This window comes from Phaethon aethereus, assembly GCF_964289735.1.
Source record: "Phaethon aethereus genome assembly, chromosome: 5".
NCBI classification, from domain to species: Eukaryota; Metazoa; Chordata; class Aves; order Phaethontiformes; family Phaethontidae; genus Phaethon; species Phaethon aethereus.
The window spans coordinates 27,165,733-27,190,431 of NC_138579.1; the positions used below are offsets into that span (position 1 = coordinate 27,165,733).

Below are 24,699 nucleotides of genomic sequence, written 5' to 3' on the forward strand. Positions count from 1 at the left end.
GAGCATAACGGGGACAGAACAGTAGCCTTTCCTCTCCTCTCCCTCCCAGGAACCCCAGTGCTAGGAAATAAAGCTGAACCCACCTTGGAGCGGCAGGGAAAGGTACCCTAGCACAGCAGCAGCAAGCAGTTTCCACTGGTATAGGACAAGCTAGAGGTGAGAGTTTGGTGCTGTGAGGGAGAGGATGCCATACAGATGGCTCTGGAAAGGCAGTGCCAGTCAGTGGTTGGCCCACTGTATAGCAATCCTCATGAGAAACTGAACCTTCATGAAACAGAACAGGAAAGGAGGTAGGAGCTATCCCCACAATTCCCTGGGACAGCTCCGATCACAGCGGAGGGAGGGAGACTGGAATGACCCCTGCCAGTTCCTGAACGCCCTGCATCGCCCCTGCTGGTGCTGCGGCCCTGCCCTGGGTGGGTTGTGTGGGGGTGTGACTGCTCTACAGGTCGAGCAGCAGCACGCGGGGATCCTCCACCGCTGCCTTAATCTTGCGCAGGAAAGTCACTGCCTCTCTGCCATCAATCAGCCGGTGATCATACGTCAGTGCCACGTACATCATGGGCCGCACCTCGATCTGAAGAAGAGGAATAAGACAAGCATTAATGATCTCAGCTCTACTGCCTGCATGATGCCCTCCTGTGAATTCAGGGAAGACCTGGCTTTTCCTGTCCTGAATCCAGGGCTCAGGCTCTCCTGGATGTGTCCTGCCTGGTAGGATCACCCACCCACACTCACTCATCCAGGCACTGACCACCACCCAGGCTGGGTCCCTTTCTGGAGCAGTTCTCTATCACAAAGGCTACAGCCACCTCCTTCGCACTCCCCACATAAGCAGATTACTCAGTTCTCCCCCTCACTGATAAGACAAAGCCCCCTGCACGCCTCAGGCAAGTACCAATGCCTGCAAACCTGCCCTACACCCATTAGTCTCTATCCCTCCTTCACAGTAAAGCCTTTTAGAAGTTAACACCAACTCCCTAGAAAAAGTATATGGGCTATGGTCCTCATCCCACTGAGCCCTCCCCTCTGTTCGCTGAAACCTTGTGCGCAGCTCCACCTACCTTGCCTCCCACAGCCACAGGCCTGTCGAAGATGGCGTGCATGCCTAAGATGGCAGACTGGGGTGGGTTAATGATAGGTGTCCCAAAGAGTGACCCAAAAACTCCTCCATTGCTGATTGTGAAAGTGCCACCATCCATGTCTTCAATGGCCAGTTCATTTTTCCGTGCCTAGAAGAAAAAGTAAGGTCTTAGCCACACAGATCACAGAAGGCAAAGGACAAGGGTTTGGGCATTTACCCTTTCCAGGAATAAATGATGGCAAGAGCTTCACTTATTGATCTGTTCAGCTGAAAACCAGCACGAATTACTTGAAAATGCATCCTGTCTTTAGATCTGAACATTTACTGGCTTTGGGGAAGGATTCTCTTGCCTTTCCTTCCAACTCCAGCTTTTGCAGGAGACACAGGGACTTCTACCCCAGGGCAGTTCAGCCTTGACTTCTAAAGACAAAGGTGAAGACACACCATGTCACTAATGCATAGTTTGCAGTCTTCTGGAAGGGCAACAAGTAGATAGGCATGTCCTGTAAGGCATGGGCACAGCTACAGCTGTAACTGGATCACCCTCCAAAGCACAAGTCTTTGTGTTAGAGGTCAGAGATGATGACACAGAGGGACTGAATCAATTCATGCCTGTCCAGCACCCCCAATTCTTCCCATTCCTCCCAACCCTTTTCAGAAAAACCTCCAACTTTCCTTACCTTTTCCCCTAATTCGTAGATAGCACGCTCTATGTCAGCAAAGTTCATGTTTTCTACATTCCTAACGACAGGGACCACAAGACCCTAGGGAGAAGCAAACTGCTTGATCAGCAAATTCACTGCAGCAACACACAGATAACTCTTATTGAGCAGGAGCCTGGCTTCAGCCCAGCAGAGTTCCTGCCTCCTCCTCAGCCCACAGCAGGTGGCTGGCAGAGCTGCCTCACACCCTGGCAACCTGCCAGGAAACCTGTCACGACATGCACAAAGGGCTGACACCATAAATGAGAGACCTTCTTTGCCTTGGGCAGCTGATCTCATAAAATCAACCAGGCCTGTCTGGATCCAGCTCCATGTCCTTAAAAGCCAGTGAAGCACTGGGCAGAGTTCAGCTGTCACCTCTTTCTAGGTGAGAAGAGCAGAGTCCCTTTGCGCTAGACCTCCCCTAGACTTTGGGAGCAGTGATAGAACTTCAGTCCTGGCCAAACCTCTGCTTCACACCATAACCAATTCAACATCTGTATCTCCATCCTATACTCTCTCTAGACAGGAACATCTCTTTGAAGCACCAATGTGATTTACAGAAATGGTGGGACAACCTAAGGACAGGACATGCAAAGTTTTTACTGTCTATGCCATATCCTCCTCATGCGTCCATGAAAAAAAGGGTTTCCCTACCCTGCCCCTACTCATTAACCACTGAGATCTATATTGACCTTGTTACTACATCTCCTAGTACAGTGGTGGAATATTTTTGGTCCTCCATCTTCTTCCAAAACCCATCTCAGCAGTTCACAATGTATCAGATGTCTCATTTAGAAGATCAGCCTCATCAGTAAGTTTCCACTGCAGAGGAGCTCAAAGCTGAGTTGGCTCAAAGTATATGATCATCCCAGGCCCGAGGCTGCAGGAACCATGGCCAAAGCACCCAAGGTACCTACCCGGGGAGTTGCTACAGCGACACTGATGTCCACGTAGTCCCTGTACACAATCTCTTTGGTCGTGTCATCAATCACTAGAAGGAGAGAAAAAGCTGTGTTACACATGCAGTACCTAAGATCAAGGGCTCAAGAGGCCAGAAGCAGCCACAAAATTGTAACAAGTTGCTCATCTCTAGCTTAAACATAACTCCAGAGAAGAATGAGCCCTCACCGCATCTGTGGAAGAAGCATCAGGATAGACAGGAAGGAAACACAGTCCAGGTATGTCAGTCCCCCTCAGACATCCCCTTGATTGTTCTCCTCATCTGGGTTTGATCAAGCACTTCTGACACCTGCCCAGCAACTGCATTGCACCCACAGCAGCTATCTCTACACCAGCCAGCAGGCTCTTCCCTCTGTGGGCTGTGTACACACGGCCCCAGCCTCAATCCTGGCAGCACCTTCCTAATAGAGCCACTCTTGGCAAGCTGTCCTCTACCTATATAAGTGGCAGTAGCAACATCAGCTGCAGCACTTAGGACTGTCCCCCCTTTTTCTGCCTATTTCACTTGCTTGCCCAAGCTATTAGCTGCACCATGGACTTGGCCATCTGCTCTCCTCCACTCTGCCACGTTCACTGGTGAGATGTACAACTCACCAGCAAGGGTCACCACTCACCTGCATTCACAACGGGCTGGTCCTGCAGAGCAAAAGCTGCAGCTTTCACAAAAGCTGACATGAAACCTAGCTTCAGGTTGTGCTTTTTCAGGAACGGATCCTTGTGTACGGCTCTCATCTCCCGGATGTTGCTGCACAACACATGATAACGCTGGTCAGCACGGAGTCCAAGAAAATACTGTTCCCCTCACTCCACAATAGATTTCAGTGCCAGCGCCAAGGACTGCAAACCTGCACCACCAATTAGCACATCCCCAGCCTGCAGCAAAATCCTTCAAATCCCACAGGTGAAACAGGCTGAGGGTGGCTCTAAGGACACCGCCAAAGGCTCTACAGGAACTGGTCCTGGACCACAAATTCAACAAGACAGGGTTAATCTGCTTGGCCCACACAGCCAAGCACAAAAGCAAGATGGGGCACGGCATATTTCCTGCTTAGGCCTGATGTTGCCACCGATTCTCTGGAGAACACCGCATCAATGTGGCACCGCAGACAGCAACTCCAGGTGTGGCTGGGCCAATCTTGGAAGGGTGAAAAAACCATGAAATGCCAAGAGCAGAAAAGATGCACGTGGTGATTGAGGCAAAAGACTTCAACCACTGTGCAAGTCCAGTGCCAACCAGCACGATGATGCCTCTGTACCCAGGTATTTTGCTTTGGGAGTTCAGTGAATATGAAAGAAATCTTCCGAGGTGCTATGGTAGTGAGTGCCAGCCCACCCACAGCCTTCAGCCAGACTAATCATGTTTCCCCACTGCTTCTATTTATTAGAACTGAGGCCATTTACAAAAAGTCAACAAGCTGTGGCTACAAGCTCTGCCTATTCCAGGCTAATACCAGATGCTGTGGAATTGCATGGTCCATACCTCCCCCCCTTCCAGAGACCTTGAGTCTTTGAAGAGACAGTTTCACAAAGGGGCAGGGGTCTCCATGGTTTAGAGTATTTGTTTTCCTGCGCCTAACCTTGTTTGGGGCTAGGATTACGGCCCAAAGACATTAGTGCCTCCCAAGACACAAGAACTGAAGCAATGAGGACGAGGTTTGCCGTGAAACTGCCTCATTATGGCTTCCTCCTTTCAGACACTGACCCCCCGCGGGAAGCAGGAGGCCCCAGCACAGGCCCTCACAGTCAACCTCACAGCAATCAATCCAAACCAGATTACCAGATGCAACGAGAGCCCAAGAACAGCGTAAAGTGACACCTCAATGAGCCTCTGAGAGGAGATAAAGCTGCAGCACTTCCCCTCCAATCAAGACTGTTTTGCCAACCTTACTGTTCTGAGACCCAAATATTTACATGTTTTGTCTTAAGGAGCAGAATAGGATTTCACAAGACAATTTGATTTGGGCACAATTTCCCCTTAATGCACTGTAACATAAGCTGCCCACCCTCCAAAGCCATTAGTGCACTCAGTCTGTGCAACCACTTGAGTCAGGAGACCCCACCTGCCCGGAGGGGATGGGGAAGGATGCTAGTCTGTCTCTGGTAAGCTGCACCATCTGACAGCAAGAGCCTCAGACCTATCTACTTCTCACCTGAAAGGCTGAGGAGCCCTGGGGAACCACCTCATGGGAAACTAAATATGCCCACCTCCAACAGCAGTAACCTGGTGGGGTGGCAGAAAGCAGATGCTCCATCTTGGTGTCTCCTAGCCACTATACAAGTGACACAAGTCACTCCTGCTCTTCTGCTCAACACCTACCAGTCCTTAACCAAGAACCACACAGATGAGGAACCAGGCTGCCCCTTTTACAAGCAGCAGACGACTCCTGAGGAATGACAGTCCATTAGGAAGCCATGTACCACTCACACCACAACACCAACATGGCTCTGGTGAAGCTGCGCAGACGGTGGCACATGCCTAAGAAAGAGGTCCCAAAAGATGTGTTGCCAATCTCTCCAAAGAGAATCAGCAAGGTCTTGGCTGCTATTTAAAGATGACTGCCTGCATCTATTTTTACTTGTAAAGGGAAAAAGAAGCCTGCTATTCACCTCATATCGATCTCATTGAAAGTGGTCAGCATGGCACAAGTATTCTGAGCCTCTTTCAGCCGCTGAGCAATACGCTGACGCATCCTATTCATTTTCACCTGAAAATTAAAAAGACATAAGCAGAAGCTTCCTCAAGTTCATCCAAGGGGCAAAACACAGAAGAAACTCAAAAGGCCCTTCTTGCCATCTGGTTGACTAGTAATAGATGCCTAGGGCCAAGGTTTTCACTCCAGGTCTCCCTGAGAAGCATGGCAGGCTGAGGAGTTGAATTCACTATGGAGCTGCCCAGCTCAACACACAGTTTCAAGCATGAGGCTAATGTGAAAAGAACAAGACTGCTAAGAAAGCAAGCTGCTCAACCACGTTCTCTTAAGAATGCACAAGGCAGGTGCAGCAGCCTCAGTCCTTTGCTAAGGGCTTGAGGACAGACCAAGCAGATCACACTGAGCCTTCTGTGCTCAGTCAGGAGAGTTCAAGACAAGACTTTTGCCTAGAAAAGACCTGTCAGATTGGACCTGTCTCTTCCTCCACCCCACCCCTAAGCAGTGCCCTCATGTAAAGCATTTTCCCACCTGTCACAGCCCCACTGAGCTGTGTGTGAACAGGTAGATATGGACACATCTGGAAAGCTCAAGGCTTATGCCAGAACAAGTTGCCACCCAGCAACAGCAGTGCTGGCAAGGCCCCTATTCCCACAGCTTACCCTATGCTCTGATCTGGCACCTTTGCTGGGCACTGCCTCCCCAGGAGGGGCTGCTGCTGGGGCTGCAGCCGGCTTCACCGCAGACACTGAGGGTAAAGAACACATCAGTCAAAAAGGGAAGCCAGGGCTTGATTGCAACGCTCTGCGGTAGAAAGCCTGTTTGAGCTCCTTGCTCAAGCAACACAGCGTGGAAGCAGCCTTGAATTGGGCTGTGCAGGCACCAGGCACAGCTGAGCTCTCCAGTCTGGAGCATGCAGGGCAATAATGTGGGGAGGCCTTCACCATAAATGCCAGACTGTTTGCCATCTTTAACCTTACACACTCTCCCCAAGGAAGAGAGTCTGGAAAATAGGACAACATGACAGTCGCCTCACCTGGTTTGCTGTCGATGGGCTGAGTTGACACAGGTGGCACTGGTGGCATTGTAGTGGGAATTGGTGCTGCAGCAGGGGGAGGAGCAGCCGCAGCTACAGGTTCAGGGGCTGCAGGAGGAGGAGGGGCTGCTGCTGGTTTGGCCTTGGCAGGAGCAGCTGAAAGACAAGGAAGAACCATGGTAAGGACAACCACAGCTTCCACTGCCAGGGATCTCCAACCAACCTGATACGAGTTAACGCCCTGGCAGCGTGCCTTTATGATCTCAGCGCTACTGAACTGATAGGCGCCACCATGAGAGGCCCCTATGGTGAAAGTGTTTTACTCATTGACAGTCTAGGTCTCCTCACTGTGCAGGAGACTGGATGCTAAAGAGAAGAGGGTGGAGAAGGGAGTTTCATCAGGGGAATTCTCAACTAATTTTAGCTTAGAGCTGCACTCTCTTCCAGAGGGAGCAAAAGGAACCCCCATCAGAAGGACTAAAATTATGCTTTTCTAATGGACAACAGAGTAGGAGTATTTTCTTCCAGCTACAGAGGCAGATGGAGGAAACATTTAACCTCTCTCAGGATCCCTCTAAATGCCTTGTTTCCATCTTCAGAAAAAGACTGGTGGAAACAGGAAGGCCTGTGCAAGTTACAAATGCCTAACTTACCTCCAGTTTTCCTGAGTTTGAACAGAGGTGTCCCCCCTTCCACTTTGCCACCATCAGGTACCAGAAGAGCTTCAATCACACCAGCTGCTGGGGCTGGAACTTGCACTGATGTCTGCAAAAAGGAAAATCATTGAAATTCCCTCAAACACTGGATGGAGAACAGGTGCCCAAGAGAAGATGCCAACATGCGCAGATACACATTGTAATTTGGCACAGACAGCATCTCTGTCTCACATCATTTGCACCAGTTTTCACATGCTCCACTGTGATTTTGTGCCAATACTTAGAAGTCTTAGGAGATGCTGGCACTGTAACATATAGCCTGGTCTTCCTGCTCCAGGGTACAATCAAGAATTGACCTGCTGCCAGCATCTTCCTGACAGCAGCACGGGAAGCAGAACTTGGCAGGGAGTTTTAGCAAAAACTTTAAAGCTTAAGAGTCCTTTAAGCAGTGAGTAAACTTAAAGGCTAAATTTAAAACAATCTGAAGACATCCCATGGCTCTGCAGATTTCTCCTCTGTTTCAACACAAACAGGTTTCAAAGCTTAGAGTACAGAAATTGGAAGGAGTAGAATTGCAGCTCCAACAAACATCAGCACCATTGATGCTTAATCAAATGTATGAGGAAGGAAGAGTTATCAAAGAATTCTCACTTAAGGCACAGACAGCTTTCATACTAGATGAGAAAAGCTTTTCTCCATGAAGGGAGCAGGAGACACAGGCAGGGCCTGCAGGCTCTAGGAGCTCTCAGCGCAAGAGGAGCCATACAGGGTACCCGCTACAGAATTCAAAAAAGTTTTGGTCCAGTAAACTCCTACCTTGTCTGTTTCAATTTCACACACCACTTCATCTTCCGCCACTGTGTCTCCAACAGCTGAATGATAGATATGAAGACCACTGTGAGGAGGGAGGTGTGCTCCAGCCTCCCCTCCTAACCCACAGCAGTCTCCCCCACTCACCCAGAATTTTCTTACCCCAGTTCTCCACAACTACTAAAGAAAAGTCTAGCTCAATCAATCAATCTACTGCACAGTCAGAGTCTGATTCCAGTTTAAACATCATCCTTCACCCAACATCACCCATGACAGAGAGGTGCTGAGGCAGTAACTGCAATCCTTACCCCCTCAGGAGAACTGTAATTAACTGCCTCATTTGTCACAGACTGAAAAGAATACAGCAGGCTGTCAGCCAGTGAACTACAATCCATCCCTGAGCTGTCCAGTGCAGTACCAACGGTGCTGAGAATTTCAGGGAAGAGGCAACTGCTTACCTTTCTCCCACCTGACATCTCCTTCTGTGACTGACTCTGCAAAGGCTGGTGTGTTCACCGTAACCACGTCATCCCCTGTGAGAGAGAAAGACAGACAGACTTGAACGCATTCAGAGCTCAAAACTTAGAGCATTGCTTCATTCTTGTCATCAGGACTCTACTAGAGGGGGTGGGTCAACAGACATCAAATGTTGGCCTTCTTGCTTCAACACTGACTGACATTTAAACACAGAAATTCGCACCCAACTGAAAGTCACATTGTGACAGGAATGCCAGACAAAATCTTTAGGGCTGGGACATAAACCCTCAGCCACCCATCAAGGCAGGACAGCAGTGGGCCTAGACCAAGGGTGGAAGACGTAGCTTCAGTTGTTGCCAGGACAGCAACAGGTAGCACAAGAGCCATCCTGCTGACTTTTTACTTACTACGTACTGCAGTGGTTCTGAAGTAACGGACAGTGAAGACACTGGAGCTATTTACTCTGCAGAGAGAGAGAAAGATATGAACAAGGAAGTACATTCCTTTGGAGGCTGCCAGCACCAAGCTCAAGTACAGAATTTATATTTGCTTAACTGAACTGAAAGGCTGCTCAGCTATTCTGATGTATTTCTTCCAAGGGAATCCTACTTACTGTTCAAGCTGCAACAATCCCACTAAGAAGAAAGGAAACTTTACAGCTTACCATCACTAGTGATGTCAGAAACTCAGTGAGAACTGACATTTATGGAATTTTAATTTAGGGAGAGAACCAAACAGAACCCCTGTGTCTTAAATCCTGATAAAAGGCTGACCTAGCCAGCCCACCCTACACCCAAGACTAGGGCAGTAACCATTTTTCACCTCGAGATCAGATCTGCCATCTCTACAGAAGTTGCTAGATTGCTCCAAAAAAAGAGAAAGCACCATAAATTGCCACCCTACACCCAAGACTAGGGCAGTAACCATTTTTCACCTCGAGATCAGATCTGCCATCTCTACAGAAGTTGCTAGATTGCTCCAAAAAAAGAGAAAGCACCATAAATTGCCAACGGAAACACGTCCAAGATAGATCTATTTTCTCTCCACCATGTCCACAGGGAGCTGGCAATCCCAAGTGTTCCAAAGGATGCTTTGTTATACCTACTGACACCACATTTGGAAATCTGAAGTAAATACGCTTTAGCATTTCCTCTTAACATGGGCTACTTGGTGCAAACAGACCAACATTTCAGGCTTTTATGGATGCACTCTTAATGTTATTTCCTCAAATACATTTTTACAAGACCAGCTCAGCAATGCAAATTTTGCCAAATGAACAACAGCTTCCTGAACCACACCACTTTTCCTGACAGAAATCCTACCAGGAGGCCACCACAGAGCAAACAAGTCTTCTAGTCAAATAATCAAAGGGTAGAGATCCATTTATCACCAGTCTCCTCATTCCTGTCCCTTCCCTGCCTTGGTATCTGGTTCCAAACAAAGCTTATTTTCTTTGAGCATGCAGTTCTTGACCTGCAAAACCTAGATTTTGTTAGGGCTAGCTCCATTCTCCAACAACACGCACAGGGATTTTATGACAACCAACCATATTCTGCCTCCCAGCCCCCAAAGCTTATGAGGGCTAGAGCAGCCCCAGCCTCTCCACATCACAGCTTTCCTGGGAATACTTACACAAGCTTCCTGCTGTTGGTGTAAGCCAGTCCCTGGCTGCCAGCCACACCTGTGAATGAGAATGGTGTTAACCCACAGGAACATTATCAGCCATCCAGCCCTCAAGTGTTCCTGTCAGGTAAAAAGAGTGCAGAGGACACCACAGTCCCACCCTGAAAGAAGGTTGGGACTAAGTGGGGAATATATAGAGGCACCTCAGTGTCATCAAACCTGCCCAGAACTTGCCAAGAACAGTGGTCTTGTCTTCATCTAGATTTATAGAGATGGGAAAAACAGAGTCATATCTTTACCTCAATGCTAATAGGGATAACTTTGAAAAGGGGCAAACAAAGCAGCAGCAACCCCAGTCAGAACAAAACCAGGAAACAGCTACAAGGGACACCTCCAGGACTGCTACAAACTCAGTTGCTGCTGAGTTATCCTCATCAATACAAAGGGTTTCCTAATAGGAGCAAGGCATCGGTCGCCTAAGAGGCAGACCCAGGAAGCCTTGCAGCTGCATGGACAGGTAAGGAGGAAAAAAAGAATGAAAACTGGGTGTAGGGCAGAGTTGCAAGCCAGCATCATCCCTCTCTCTGTCCCTGTAGGAAGAACACTTCTTTTCCAAAACTCACAGCAGGGAGGCACTTGCATAGCTTCTCAGTTTCATGCACCCCACTGTTCCCTTCCCACACTGCCCACATGCCCTGACACTGCAATTTTTATTACGAACTGAACTCCTGTCCTTTGTCTCTTTCAGGGCGCTGGGCAGTCTTCCAGACTGATCTTAAAGAGAGTCAGTGTAGCAATTGGAGAACATAATTATCTCAATTACACAATGCCAGAAGGAAGAACCATTTCCCCATTTGATTTTTTAAAAAAGCGATACAATTTTGACACCATCCCCTACTAAAGAGCTGACATTGGAACTCTAGAAACTGGAAAAGGTAAAGCAGATTTAACTGGTTTCTCAAAGTGAAATCAGAAGTGAATGATGCAATGCTATATAAACACAGTACAGCTAGAAAAAACAGAGCTCTGGGAAAATCCAGTTTAAGCACTGAAGAGGAGTTCACAGGCATACTAGATTTGACATGTCACTTAACATTCACTCATCATTTTCAAAGAAGTTTATTAGAGAGCGAGGCTCTGCAACAGCATGTTTCAAGCACTGCAATGCTTGAAATACACTGTGCTGCTGCTGTGAAATCTTTGCCAGAGCTGAATGGATCGGGCAGCATGTACATTAGGCAAGGGAGGCACTCACATGGTAAGACAGCTCATTTCACCAACTGTTTCTTCATTACATGATTGACAGAAACAAACCCCCATCAAACCTATTACCAATTTCCATCATCAGCTCTAAGTAGTTTAAAATGAAATAAAAGCGTTAAGACTCACCAGACAGAGAGCATCTTGCCAGAGTACAGTTCCCCTGTCAGAGAGAAGAGGAACCATCAGTATTGCAAAAAGACGGATCCACCATTCCCATGCTCCAGACTGCAGGCATGCTACTTTCCCATAGTGTGCAAGAGTGGGAGATGGTGAGAGCATCTACAACCTTCTCTTTGCTTTGTCTCCTTCCAGGATGCTTTCCTGTGGAGTGATGTTAAAGCTGATGCACTTGGTTTTCAGCTGTGGCTCGAGCTGTTTTGACCTTCTCATGCACACTTTCCTCTTTAAGAAGGAACAGATTTCTAAAGACTCATTCACTAAAATTTGCTATGAACGAGAAGGTCAAGGGTAGCTACTGGATATCATGAAAAAACATCCCATGATGTTTACTCCTACAGTCATGAATGCAGCATCTGTGTTTGTTTGTTTGTTTTAAAGCAATGGAGCCTTTGAACTCCAGAAGGCCAGAATTTCCCTCGATGGCAAAATTCCTACTGCCTTCAGTGAGCCAGGAATTCTACCTTCTGGTGATGTTTCACCTCATACCCATGTAATCATTGACTGCACTCCTAGCTCAGCGTAACATTCCTCAAAAGTAAAAGACATTTCAAGATATTCCAGTTACTGTCCCTATTGTTATTATACACTTCTCTAGTATCAAACCTGAAGATCTGGAGAACCTGAGTACTCTTTAAAAGCTACAGGAAAAATATCACAGTAACCGTGACTAAAATGCAGTTGACTGGTTTGGAACAACAGCTACTGAACAGCTCAAAGCACCCTTATCCAGTAGCTAAGGTAAGAGGTAAAAATTAGATTTCATCCACATCTTCAGTGTCTGAAGGGAAGTTTGCATATAAGCCCTGATTTCAGCTTCACCAGAGCAAGCAGGATGGGATATAACTGATCTTCAATATAAAAATAATTTGTGGAGCTGTGTGTGATAAGACAACATAGAGAACAAAGACCAAAGAGATACTTAAGCTTGTCACACCATCTACAGGACTGAGTGCTGTAGCATGAAAAAATATATTCAGTGAACACGTCATATCATCAAAACTACTAATAGGCCTGGAATCGACCCCTTGGCAGCTTAATTATCCAAACTCACTGATGGATTTGGCTTCTCAGATATTAATGCGCAGCCAACTCAACGATCGATGGGCAGTTCAACAGGGTTATCATTAGCTGTGCAGAGGATGCAGGCAGCCAGGCTGACTTGCTGCTGAGCCAGCCTGGGTCTGGCAGAGCTCAGGAGCTCCAGCACAGTGCTATGCAGCTACCCTGCTTGCTGGTTCACTGTAGGGACCAACGATCCTGGACCGACAGTCCTGCAAAACCAGCTTCTGACAGGGCCCGCTGGAGCCCCTGCCCCAGGTCTGGCTGGGGAAGAGAAAGCAGGGAGCACTGTGCAGACTTTGCAGAGTCATCGTGAACACTACGACGCTTAATCTTGGTGCAGCACTTGCCCCCTGCTAACTCAGATCTGGTTTGTGTAGAGCCAGTTCTAAGCTGGGATGAGTGGGACAAACTTCAACTTAACTCCGCTTGGTCAAGTGTTTCAAGCACCACAATCCTCAGCACATATGTTAGTTACCATATTGATCAAATTCTTCCCACTTTCTGTAATGTCCCAGATAATATGAAGCCAATCACACATAAAATATCAAGTGACCTGAGCTCCCCTCTGCCCATTAATGTTTTCCTGGGTGCTTTATAAAAAAAGAGCTTAAAGGTATTCCTAGCATCCCAGACAATAACTTGTTAAGAAAGAGGAACAGCCTCAGACTGAAGTGGAAACAGCCAATTTTACTTGCTCAGGACCAGTTTATGTAAGGTTAAAAAAAAAACGTTTAGAAGGGATGTCCTAAAATAAATTGTTGTGAGAAAACACATCTGCAGCTCTCTTCTGCAAGAAGTGCCAAGTCTATGTTCCACAACTGCTGCAAAATCAAGGAAAAAATTGGTATCACTCTATCCTTCTGTCTTTTAGGTTAAGAAATGAGGGAAAGAGCTCTAATGTGAGGAGGAAGCCACCAATAAAAGATACTGAGATTCCTCTCTCTTGTCGTCTGCAGAACCGCTACGTACTCATCTCTTAACTACAGTATCTCGGACATGCATATGCCGCTCCAGGAGATGCCGGACAGGGCTGTTTCCTGTTCCCTTTTTCCCTAAAGGAATCACTGCGGTTGCACCTGTTCCTGGTACCACCTGGCTAAATCGGCCCTCTGCCTGATCTTGGAGCTTCTTCAGTGAAAACGGAAACATTTAGGTTTTGCTACTTGGCATTAGCACCTTGGGTCACTTTAAAAAGACAGCCTTCATTTGGAGGAATAAGTCTTGGTCTAATTAGCTAGTGACTCACGTACCAAGTGATTAATTATTCCCCCACATTTCATATGACTTCTCAGAATTGTTTTTGTATCTGTTATGTCAAAGTGACCCTGGCACACAGCATCCCAGGCCATGCCTTTCAAGGAGCTGTCACTACACACTGAAATAAATTATGGAATACATCAGCCAAAGCGACAGCCTGTGTACCTACAGATTTCTTCTCCAACAGAGGAGACAGGAACCAGTTCAGGTAAGGACACTAACTGGACAGGATGGTACAGTTAACTTCAACAGAGGCAAAACAGAAGCACAGTGATGGGCAGCTCTAACAACAGGCAAAGCATCAATCCGTTCTCCATCCCCGGCTTCTTCAAAGCAAAGAAGCTGCTGCTCTAACAACAAGCATGAGCACAAGCCACTGCTACACACAAAAAACCCACTGCATGTCTTTCACAGATTTTAACACAATTATATATAGTATGGCAGGGCAGATGCTAAGATGGGATGGAGATAACAATGCTGAGTGGTAAGGGATACTGTTACTAAGACGACAGGCTGAGAACTCCTCCAGCATGTGGGGAGGATCAAACAGGGAAGAAAAAGTTCTTTACAAACTCTTCCCCAGATAAATAAAAGGACTTGATTCTCAAAGCACTGAATATGCAGCTCCTCATCAAACCATCCTTTTTCAGACTAGTTCTTTTCCGGACTTTTTCATGTCATCCTTCAACAGCTGCCCCTCCCACCCCACCAAGTCTTACATGCTTGGATGCAGGCTGTTGATGCACATTGATGATTTCTATTTCACATATGAATGCAGGACCTTTTCCACTTTTACAAGATCTAAATCCAGCCACTCCTTCCCTAACCTCATCATTTCTTGTTGACTCCACATTCAACCCTACACTTCTGAATTTTGTACATGTCTATTCTTCTCACTTCTCCCATCAGAGGTTTGCCAAGTGCTGGCATGTTTCTGTCTCTCCAAAAAGAGAGATTATCCCCTTTATATTAAGGGGATATTATATCCCTTATTTATATCCCCTTTGTATTATTCCCTTTGATAAAACCTACTTCCCATATCCTTACTCAAATGGAAATCAAACTACGACCACATCCTGACTTCTCAACCTTTCTATTACATCTAACAGATTAACTAAAATTATCTCCCCTTCCTAGTACTCAGCTATAACCTCCTGTAACCTCCTGATTTGCAGATTAGTTTTGTAAAAGGTTTGAATACTCCATCTGGCTTTCCCCCCTATTCTCCATAATTACACAGCACTACTGAGAGCTGACATAGTTTAAATATTGTTAAAATGCCATTTAAATAAGTTTATTTTAAACTACATGTGCTGATTTTGGCTGGGATAGTTAATTCTTCATAGGAGCTAGTATAGGGCTATGGTTTGGATTTGTGCTGGGAACAGTGTTGATAATACAGGCATGTTTTCGTTATTGCTGAGCAGTGCTTACACAGAGTCAAGGCCTTTTCTACTTCTCACCCCACTCCACCAGAGAGTAGACTGGGAGTGCATAAGGAGTTGGGAGGGGACACAGCTGGGACAGTTGACCTCAACTAACCAAAGGGATGTTCCATACCATATGACGTCGTGCTCAGCATATAAAGCCAGTGGAAGAAAGAGGAAGGGGGGGGATATTTGGAGTGATGGCATTTGTCTTCCCAAGTAACTGTGACACATGATGGAGCCCTGCTTTCCGGGAGATGGCTGAATACCTGCCTGCCGATGGGAAGTGGTGAATGAATTCCTTGTTTTGCTTTGCTTGCGTGCGCGGCTTTGCTTTACTTATTAAACTGTCTTTATCTCAACTCATGAGTTTTCTCACTTCTACTCTTCCGATTCTCTTCCCCATCCCACCAGGGGGGAAGTAAGCGGCTGCATGGGGCAGAATTGCTGGCTGGGGTTAAACAATGACACTGCACTATAATAAATTTGTATCTACTCATATGTATAACAAAATATAACTATATAGTTATAAATAGTACAAAAAACTGCAATATAAACATTATACATATTTATAAACACAAATCTGTTTGTAGCACCTACAGGCAAGCACTTAACACACAATAGCCCTATGGAGAGGCATGACATAGTTAAGTGTTCAGCATTACAATTAGCTGTCAACACTTGCTTATCTATATTCACATGATGGCTAAAATCAAATTTCATGCTCTACGGCTTCAGCTGGTCATCTGGAAGTGATCTTTTTCCTCCTGTAGGTATGCATACATATGTATGTATATGCGTGCATATATATACATGTCTATAAATAAAGCTATGCACGTTTGCTATTTAAACGGAAGATGTGGCCAGAAGTCAGCAAACGACAGAAACCAGCTGGCTAAGAGCAGCCCGGTGTTGATTTAACCGGCTGTCTCTGGCTGTTACACCCAGCACAGGTTACTGCCCTTTACATCGGTTCAACGACTGCTTTGAAAATTTAGCACACGAATTAAATAACAAAACAGACACCGGTTTATTTGCCGTTTCTGCACGAGGCCACCCGGCTGGGAAGGTCTCTGCCGGCCGGGGGGGGGGTGCCAAGCGAGCCGCGGCTGCAGTGGAGAGGCCCCCCAGAAGCTTCAGCCCAGCGACAGGCAGGGACGGCGGAGTCCGACAGCGGCGGTTCTCGGAAGCTTTTCCCGTCGGTCAGCTCTGCCCGGTGCCGCAGGCAAGCCGCCGCTGGGAGCCGCCGCCTTTCCCGACAGGGGCGGCGGGCCAGGCCCGGCCCGGGCGGGGCGATACAGGGGTAGCAGCGCAGGCACCGGCGGCGCCAGGCCCGGGAAGAGGCAGCGCCGCGCTCACATCGGTCCCTCCCGAGGGGGGTAACCCCGCCGCCCTTGTCGCCCCTCCCTGCCCTCCCCCGCCCGGGGCGGCGGTGCCTCGCGCCGAGCGGGGGGGGAAAAGCGGACGCGTCCCGGTGCCCTTGGCGGCGCCGTCCCCGCCCGCCCAACCGCTGCCCTCCCTCCTCCCTTCCCCCTTCCCGCGGCCGGAACCCGCGGCGGGCAGTACCTGCCGGAGGGCGCGCAGCGAGCGGCCCAGCACCCGGCCCAGGCAGTGGGACCGCCACAGCAGCAGCATCGCAGCGGCGGTGGCGGGAGGAGCCGGAGGGCGGACACCGGAAGCAGGCCCGGCGCGAGCCGGAAGCGCGCAGGGCCGGACCAACCTCTAGGAACGGGGGGAGGGGGGGCCCGCGGGGGCGACACCATCGTGGGCAGGGGGGACTGGGACGGGCCTGGGCCGGGGACTGTGGAACGAGGGCGGGTGGGCTGAGGTCAGGCTTGGAGACGGGGCTGTGGGGTATGGACAGGCTGGGGACGGGTCTGTGGGGTGAGGACAGGCCTAAGGCAGAGGCTGTGGGTCAGGGACAGGCTGGGGACAGGGCTGTGGGGCAGGGCTGGGGCAGGCCGTGGTACCTCGAGAGCCTCCTGTTGAACTATACCTAAGATGTCTTCCACGGCCTCATGCGGGGCTGGGTGGCAGGCATACCCTTCAGTTATGCCTTGTCTCCTGGTTGTTAGTACCTTTGTGTGGCCCTGTCTGCCCATGTACTGTACTGCCCCCGGCACAAGCAGACACTGGGGCTTTCATGTTATGAGTTACGTTACCTACCATACCTGATATGTAAGCAGACCTATGCGGTACCAAAGGGTGCCATTTCATGACACTCTTCATTGAATCAACTCTAGATTGCTGTAGACCAACTGTACGAGTGGTCTTCCAGCTGACCTTGACAAATCATGGAATCATGGTAACGTAGGATGATACTGCTGCGAGTGTCAGCCAGTGGGATGTTGCATGGTTAGAAATGGGCAAGGAGATCATCTCACCATGGCAAATAGGCAAACATGTCCACAAGTAAGCCGCGTTCTTCAGATGTAGTCTGTATGTTGAAAGTGCTTGAGAATCCCCAGCTAGCTTCTGTTTTCTGCCTGCTTCCAGGTGGGGAACCACTGATGGAAGAAAACCCAAGGAACCCATTTGCAGAATCTGAGAATTAGCTTGGGATGTCCTAAAAGGCTGCCTGGCAGCCAGGCATTTCTCAAGGAGCCAAGTCCTTGTTACGCATATATCCTTAATTTAGCCATTGCTTAATAATATATGAATGGTAAAGTGCAACTTCCAAAATAGTGTCCTAATATAAAATCACAACAAACACCCTTGGGATCATTTTCAAAGAAAAGAGGTTGAATAAAAATCAACAGGGGATAGTCTCTGAGGTTTGAGGATGTGCTGACTGCTTTCATAAAAGGCAAATGAGCCAGAAAGGCTCTCTGCCAGGGATTTCTCCACAGTCTGTCTTCTGAGGGCTAATATCCTCGAACAAGACCACCTGGTGTCAACTGCTTTTAACCACAGCCTCCTGCCTACCAAATGAATACACCAAACATTGCCATGTTCAGGAAGTGTGTGGAGGCAAACTAGATGAAGCCTAGGAGCAGGCACGCATGGCTAGCCTTTGTCTACCTGCCCCATGTCTTCCGCACCAAGTGTCTCATGACCGTGCATGTCCCTGAGGCAGGTGGGTTCGTCCCAGGGCTGGGGTCGGGGCTCTGCTGGCTCTGCTGTCTGATAAGGAAGGGACTCAGTGTTGCTGCTTTTCCTGTGTAGTTCCGTTTCCTGGCCATGTTCTACACCGCAGACCTCCAGGCCAGTCAAAAAGCCTCCGTGTCCCCATGGTGGGTGATGCTGGAAATGCCTGTGTGCATTTCATGGGAGCTGGGCAGCACCTGGAGCTCTGGGCTTGTTTCTTCCTCACCTGCAGTGCCACATGCCTCTACCCCAGCATATTTGCATGATCTCACCATCCTGGGTCCTGGATGGGGTTTCCAGGCCAAATGCTAGGGGGGTATTGCTTGTCCTGTCGGGCCCTCTGCCCACTTGGGCAGCCAGTAGCTTGGCACAAACACTGGCACACCCGACCCCAGGGGCTATGAGCTTTGGAGACAGCCAAGCAACAGGGAAAGTGGCCGGACCCCAGCGCTGGACCTGACCTCCTGGACGTCCATCTGCATATTCAGAAGTCGTTCCCAGCCGGTTGGCTGCCTCCGGCCTCCCCACTCCCTCTTTAAAGGACCTGAGCGCAGCGGGAGGACGGAGGACGTGCTGGCGCTGCCTCTGCAGCAACCCCCGGCCCTTGGCCGCCTGCCCTCGGGGTGCTGCGCTCCCTGTGCCTCTGCGAGCCAAGGTGCAAGGTGAGTGGGGCGGAGAGATGCAAGCGGCTCAGGTCGGGGACTGCTCACTGAAGTCAGAGGGATGTGGCGACTGGGGAAGGCTCTGGGGGGATATTTGCAGTGCTGGAGGGGCGGCAGGCTGCTCTGTGCATAGCTCTCCCACCAAGGAGCACCTGAGGAGCCCGTGTGGGGTGGCTCCCATTTTGGAGAGGATGTGCTTGCCTTCACTTCTGAGCATCTTCATTTCGTTCCTCAGTCTTTTTCTTCAGGTAAGAGGAGCCTTGGTTGCTTTTTAGTGTTTTGGAAGATAGCACTGGTGAAGGCTGGTAGTAAGAGTAGGAACTGAAGCATGCATCTGCTAACTCAGCAGCGAAAGGGCTGCATCAGCGGGAGCAGTTTGCTTGGGGCAGCACCTCCCGGTCCTGCAGTGCTGGGCAGGCTGCAGCGGGGGGAGCCGAGGCCACCCACAGCGGGCTGCCTTGGCCTGAGACCATGGGTTCTGCTCCCACCCTCCAAATCTGTGGCAGCTCAGGTGGCCCAAAAGATGGTGGTGCTGGAAGCCTTAGGCAACCGGAGGGTTTCTTGCCAGTTCTGAGTTGATCTGCTTACGAGGGGTGTATTGCCCCAGGTTTCTGGGGCTGGGAAGCCTCAGCATAGGGAACAGGTGAGTTCCCTGACCTTGCTGCTGAACACAAAGGAGGTGAGAAATTGTGACCAAATGCCAAACGAAGGTGTTTCTGTAACAAACTGAGCGAGGTAGCAGGACCGGCCGTCTCGCGCCCATGCCAGGCAGAAAGGCTTAAGGATGGATGAAATCTATGACTGCGCTGTATTTGCTGCGTTGCTGTGTTGGAAGTGGCTGGCAGGCTAAGAGGCAGCCGCAGGCGATGGTGAAGCTCGTTGTAAGAGGGTGGGGAGCGATGCTGAGAGCTGCTGGCACCCCGGCCTAATGCTGGCTGTGATTAAACCGAGCAGTTTGAATGTCCCTCACGGCAGACTGTTAGGAAAATGAAATGCTAATGGTTGGGAGGGGTGGGGAGACAACGCAGGAGAGCAACAAGTGGTGTCAGACAGCCCAGAAAATACTTGGTTTGTCAAGACTAGAGCTCTGCAAAAGGTAGAGCTCACCCACATACCTGCCTGGAATACAGGGCTGTTTGAAGAAAGGCAACCTGCTAAAAAAACAGTGAGTAGAAACCCATTTTCTACACTGCCCATTAGCCTGGGAGACCTGCCATGGCGCAGACAGTCATGGGGACAGGAGGCTGATGGTGTTGAAAATGATCAGACATTTCTGGGTATAGCAAAAGAATCTCAGACACTTTAAAGATATCTGGAAAATGTATAAACCGTCTTACTTCAGGGATGCAAAGCTACTGCTAATTAATGTGGATGAGGAAGAAGCATCCCACAGGGAAGGTTACTCTGTAACTGCCCAGGATATGAGCTTTGGCATCTTCTTTTGCAAAACTGTCTGAGCGAGCAAGCAAGCAGAAGGGGTAGATTCCTGCCTGGAGTCAGCATGACAATTTTAAGCTGGGGGCTGCTGGCTCAGTAGTTTTTCTCTGCCCCAGTAATCCCCATCCCCATTCCTTTTATTCTGTGTTTTAACAAGCGCTTAGGAGCACTGTGCTGCGTTAGCCTGAACATCCCTGTGTGTCGTGCAGGTCACATCACACTTTCACCCTCGCTGTGGACCTTCCCACCAGCCTGTTTGTGCTGCCCCGGTCCCCCGGCACTGCTGCCCATCACTGTGCCCTTAGGGCTGTGGTGGCGGGTGCTGGGTGCCGGCAGAGGCACGCAGCAGCCATGCTGCTATGTGCTGTGAATGCCTTTGCGAGGGATGTAGCTGCCATCCCCGTGCCCTGCCAGCACCCAGGAGCACACAAAACCACCTTTGCCCAGGTGTGCGTGGCAGAGGGCTCCATCTCGTGCTCACCACCCTTGTACCCGAGTCCACGAGCCCAGAGGGGAGCTTCCCCGAAAGCCTCTGGTACAGGTGCAGCTGGTGGCGTGGGAAGCCAGCGCTGCTGGGCACACCCAAGGCCCAAACCAAGTGCAATGAACTCCGGGCACCATGAATGCCTGACTGGTACGTGGGAGTTGTGGCAGTGTCCAGGGCATTGCTGCTGTCGTGTGACACCCGACAGCCTGCTCACGGATTTGTCAGTGCCTGGAGCAGGGGATGGCCTGGGAACAGGGGTGCCCATGGAATCTGGGAGGAGTATCTCTTGCCTACTGTATGAGGTCCTGCCCACTGACATTTCTTGCTTTTTCTCCAGCTCCACACTGCTAACAGGCTGAAACACCAAACACCTGGGAAGCCTGCCAGTCTGTCACTGGAAATTATCCCCAACCAGCTGAGGTTCAGCTCCCCGGTGTCCAGGCAGGAAGAAGAGATGATGGATGGTAGGATTGCCTCTGAGCAGGACAGAGGCCATGCCACTTCAGGGCATGGCCAGCGCCTGAAGTTGGAGCCCTGTTTCCAGACTGACTCTCTTTTGCCTTCTCCCAGTGCATCCCTGATGTCACAGCTCCTCAGCCACCCAATAGTTGGCAGGAGCCTGGATCCCACCATCCTTTTCCCTTCAGCTCAGGCAGTGGCCCTGCCTCAGGACTACGAGTGTGGTGCATCTCCTGGAGAGGGAGCACAAGCCCTGGCTTTCCCCAGGACCCGTGCCCCAGCTCCCATGCCCTGTGCTTCGGAGAGGGACCAGCTCTCTGATCAGCACCTACGGGACCAGCTCTCTGACCAGCACCTACAAGCCAAGCGGGCCAGGGTAGAGAGCATCATCCAAGGCATGAGCCTCCCACCAACCCCTCAGGCATTTGGCACCAGCCTGGAGGCAGCTTTTGGGCACGAGAGGGAGAGGGGCAGCAAGATGCGCCAGGAGAGCAAGAGGAAGCCGAGGGTGCCCCAGCAGGGCGCAGGGGTGGTCAAGCGAGTGGCTCCCGGGGGGGGCAGTCCCCATGCCAAGGGCTGCCAGCAGCTCAAGGAGCAGCTCTGCTTTTTAGAGCAGCAGCTGAGACAGCTTCAGGAGAAGTTCTCCCAGGTCTGTGATGCTGGGGATGCTGCCCAAACCCGGGAAGGTGCTGAGAAAGTGCATTCATTGCCTGGAAAGCCTGGAGACAGACTGGACAAGGACAGTGCCACTGTCACCAGTGACCTGTGCAAAACCCCTGTCTGGAGGAGCATCCTGGAGGTGCATGGGCCAGAGGAGGATGAGGACAGAGATGAAACAGGTGGCTTCCCCTCAGCAACGAGGGTACTCTCACAGGCACTGAAGCACGAGCTGGCTGGGGTGATGTCTCGGGTGGTGGACTCTGTCCTAAAGACCGTCTGGCCAAAGGCAGCCAGCCATCTCCTGCAGCAACACCACAGCCTCCCGGTGCCAGGGCCAGATGCCAGGAGAGAGTATTTTCCTGCTGGGAAATGCAGAAAGCCACTTGCTAAGCCATCTCCCATGAATGCACTGGGCTTGCTGGGCTCACCCCAGGCTGAGGCCCTGCCAGGAGCTTTGGGGAAGAGCCCAGGCTCTCATGCTGGCTCCTTCAGTCCAAAGGGGGTCAGAAAACCCTCTCAGGTACCCAGCAGGGGTTATTCGCTGGGCTCAGCCAGCCCTGTCCAGGACAGCCAGCTGCTGAGCCAGCTACTGGGCTACAGCCAGCATGGCCTCTGGGTTAGCGGCTCTCGTGGGAGCCCCTCTGCTCTGGAGAGGGGTCCTCCAGAGCCCCTTGACTTGCACTGGGGAACCGTCAAACTGAGGTCGTCAGTCGTGAGACAGCAGCAGCAGCATTCCTTGCCCCTGAGCCCTGCTGACGTGGAGAGCCTGGCGCTGCTGCCGGCTGGCAGGGATGGCCACGGGGAGCTGCAGGCTGTGATGGATGGGGTGCACTTCACCTCCACCCATATATCCTTTGGGGGTAGCTGGATAGGTTCCTGGGCTCAGCTGGAGCTAGAGAGGTCCCTGAGCTTGGACGTGCTCCCCTTGTCCTTTGGAGCCACAGCTTGGCACGGCCCCTGCCTGTATCCCAAGAGCCAGGGTCCCCACTGCTCCACAGGGAGGCTAAAAAGGGGTGAGCAGGAAAGAGGTCCTGAGCCGTGAAGGGGCACTGCTGCTCCTCAGGGTTGGTTAGATGCTGTAGCGTAGCTGGGGGTAGAAGTCAGGAGCTCCCAAGCCTGCTCTTAGGCCATCCTGGCAGTCCCATCATCCTATGATGGGAACAGGTATTCTCATGGAATTCCCTGTTCCCACCAGCCTGGGAAGCGCCATGGGGAGCAGCAGCTTTGCCGGTGGTGCTGAAGGGAAAAATCCAGTGGCTGCCCAGCCAGGGATGAATCCCCTCCACCTTGCTGCCAGGCTGTGGGGAGGATTTATTGTGGGCACCAGGCATATATGTGCCCGGGCCAGTGCTCAGGGATGTGCCGAGCCAGTCGGGCTGCTGTGTGCAGGCTTTCCTTGACCCCCAGGCAGATGCAGGAGGCGCTGACCCCCAGCCACCTGAAGAAGGCCAAGCTGATGTTTTTCTTCACCCGCTACCCCAGCTCCACTCTGCTGAAGACCTACTTCCTCGACGTGCAGGTAAAACAGCAGCACCTGGCACTGGTGCCAGGCAGGGCTCCTGTATGGTGTGGCACCTAGCCCGCCTCGCTGGGGAACCATGGGGAAGGGGATGCTCTCATGTCCTCCCTCTCGCTGGCAGGAGTGGGGGGACGGCACCCACTTCAACACGGGCTGCCAGATCTTCTCTCTGTGCAATCGAGGTGTCAGGATTAAAGCACACCATGAACATGCCTCCCCACTGCAGGGCAGCTGGGATCCAAATCTCAGCGGGGAGAGGCACCGTGGACACCCCCACATCACAGTCCTGGCTGGTGCTTTTGCCCCCCTGGGGCAGGGCTGGGTTTGGGGCCAGGCCAGCGGTGCGTGGCTGGGCTTGTGGGTCGGGAGGCTCCAAGCTGGCGTAACACCCATCCTCCGGCTCTCCCCCTGGGCAGTTCAGCCGCTGCATCACCTCCCAGCTCATCAAGTGGTTCAGCAACTTCCGCGAGTTTTACTACATCCAGGTGGAGAAGTTTGCCCGGCAGGCCCTGCTGGAGGGTGTCGTGGACGCTAGCACCCTTTGGGTCTCCCGGGACTCGGAGCTTTTCCGCGCCCTCAACATGCACTATAACAAGGGGAACGACTTCGAGGTGAGGAGGGGGAGCTGGGGGGCAGGGGTGGCGGGGTGATGGGGTTTGCTGGGGTGAGGGGGAGCCATGGACCCGATGGTGCCGTGGGCTGATGCCCATCTCGCCGCAGGTTCCAGGGCGGTTCCTGGAGGTGGCCAGCCTGACGCTGCGGGAGTTCTTCAGCGCCGTCAGGGCAGGCAAGGACATCGACCCCTCCTGGAAGAAACCCATTTACAAAATAATTTCTAAACTGGACAGCGACATCCCAGAAGGGTTCAAAGCTGCTGGCTGCTCCCAGGAGCTGCTCCGCAGCTGAGTCTCTGTGAAAGCAGCCCTGGGTCCTTTGTGCAGCCACCATGTGCTAAGCACCTCATGGGCACACTGTACAGCATCCATTATTCTGAGTATTTTCTCTCTGACCTGTCAAACAACTCCTTGGGTGAGGTCTATCACTTGCCTCAGGTGCTGGGATTTTATGCTGTGTGTTTTATTCCCCTGCACGATACTGATGGGGTCCTGCTGGAGACCCTTGGAGGGGAGGGATGGCGATGAAGCCATCAGGTTGGAGTCTGGGAAATACTGCCCTGCCCCAGCTCTCCTTGTGACCCTGG

General features: G+C 50.9%; 2 protein-coding genes across 2 annotated transcripts; one reads left to right on the forward strand and one right to left on the reverse strand.

Moving 5' to 3' along the window:
* Positions 1-442: 442 nt before the first annotated feature.
* Positions 443-16,822, reverse strand: DLST (dihydrolipoamide S-succinyltransferase; the record flags this gene model as incomplete). The annotated part of the gene is made up of 15 exons (XM_082000380.1): positions 443-577; positions 1,065-1,232; positions 1,765-1,848; positions 2,706-2,779; positions 3,363-3,493; positions 5,356-5,453; positions 6,059-6,144; positions 6,433-6,588; positions 7,086-7,197; positions 7,905-7,960; positions 8,357-8,431; positions 8,783-8,838; positions 10,008-10,056; positions 11,388-11,421; positions 16,754-16,822. The coding sequence occupies 15 exons, from the start codon at positions 16,820-16,822 to the stop codon at positions 443-445; spliced, it is 1,383 nt and encodes a 460-aa protein (XP_081856506.1).
* Positions 16,823-19,802: 2,980 nt separating this feature from the next.
* PROX2 (prospero homeobox 2) lies at positions 19,803-24,486 on the forward strand (the record flags this gene model as incomplete). Its single annotated transcript, XM_082000139.1, has 5 exons — positions 19,803-19,817; positions 21,198-22,942; positions 23,387-23,498; positions 23,915-24,109; positions 24,219-24,486. The coding sequence occupies 5 exons, from the start codon at positions 19,803-19,805 to the stop codon at positions 24,402-24,404; spliced, it is 2,253 nt and encodes a 750-aa protein (XP_081856265.1). The 3' UTR covers positions 24,405-24,486.
* Positions 24,487-24,699: the final 213 nt, after the last annotated feature.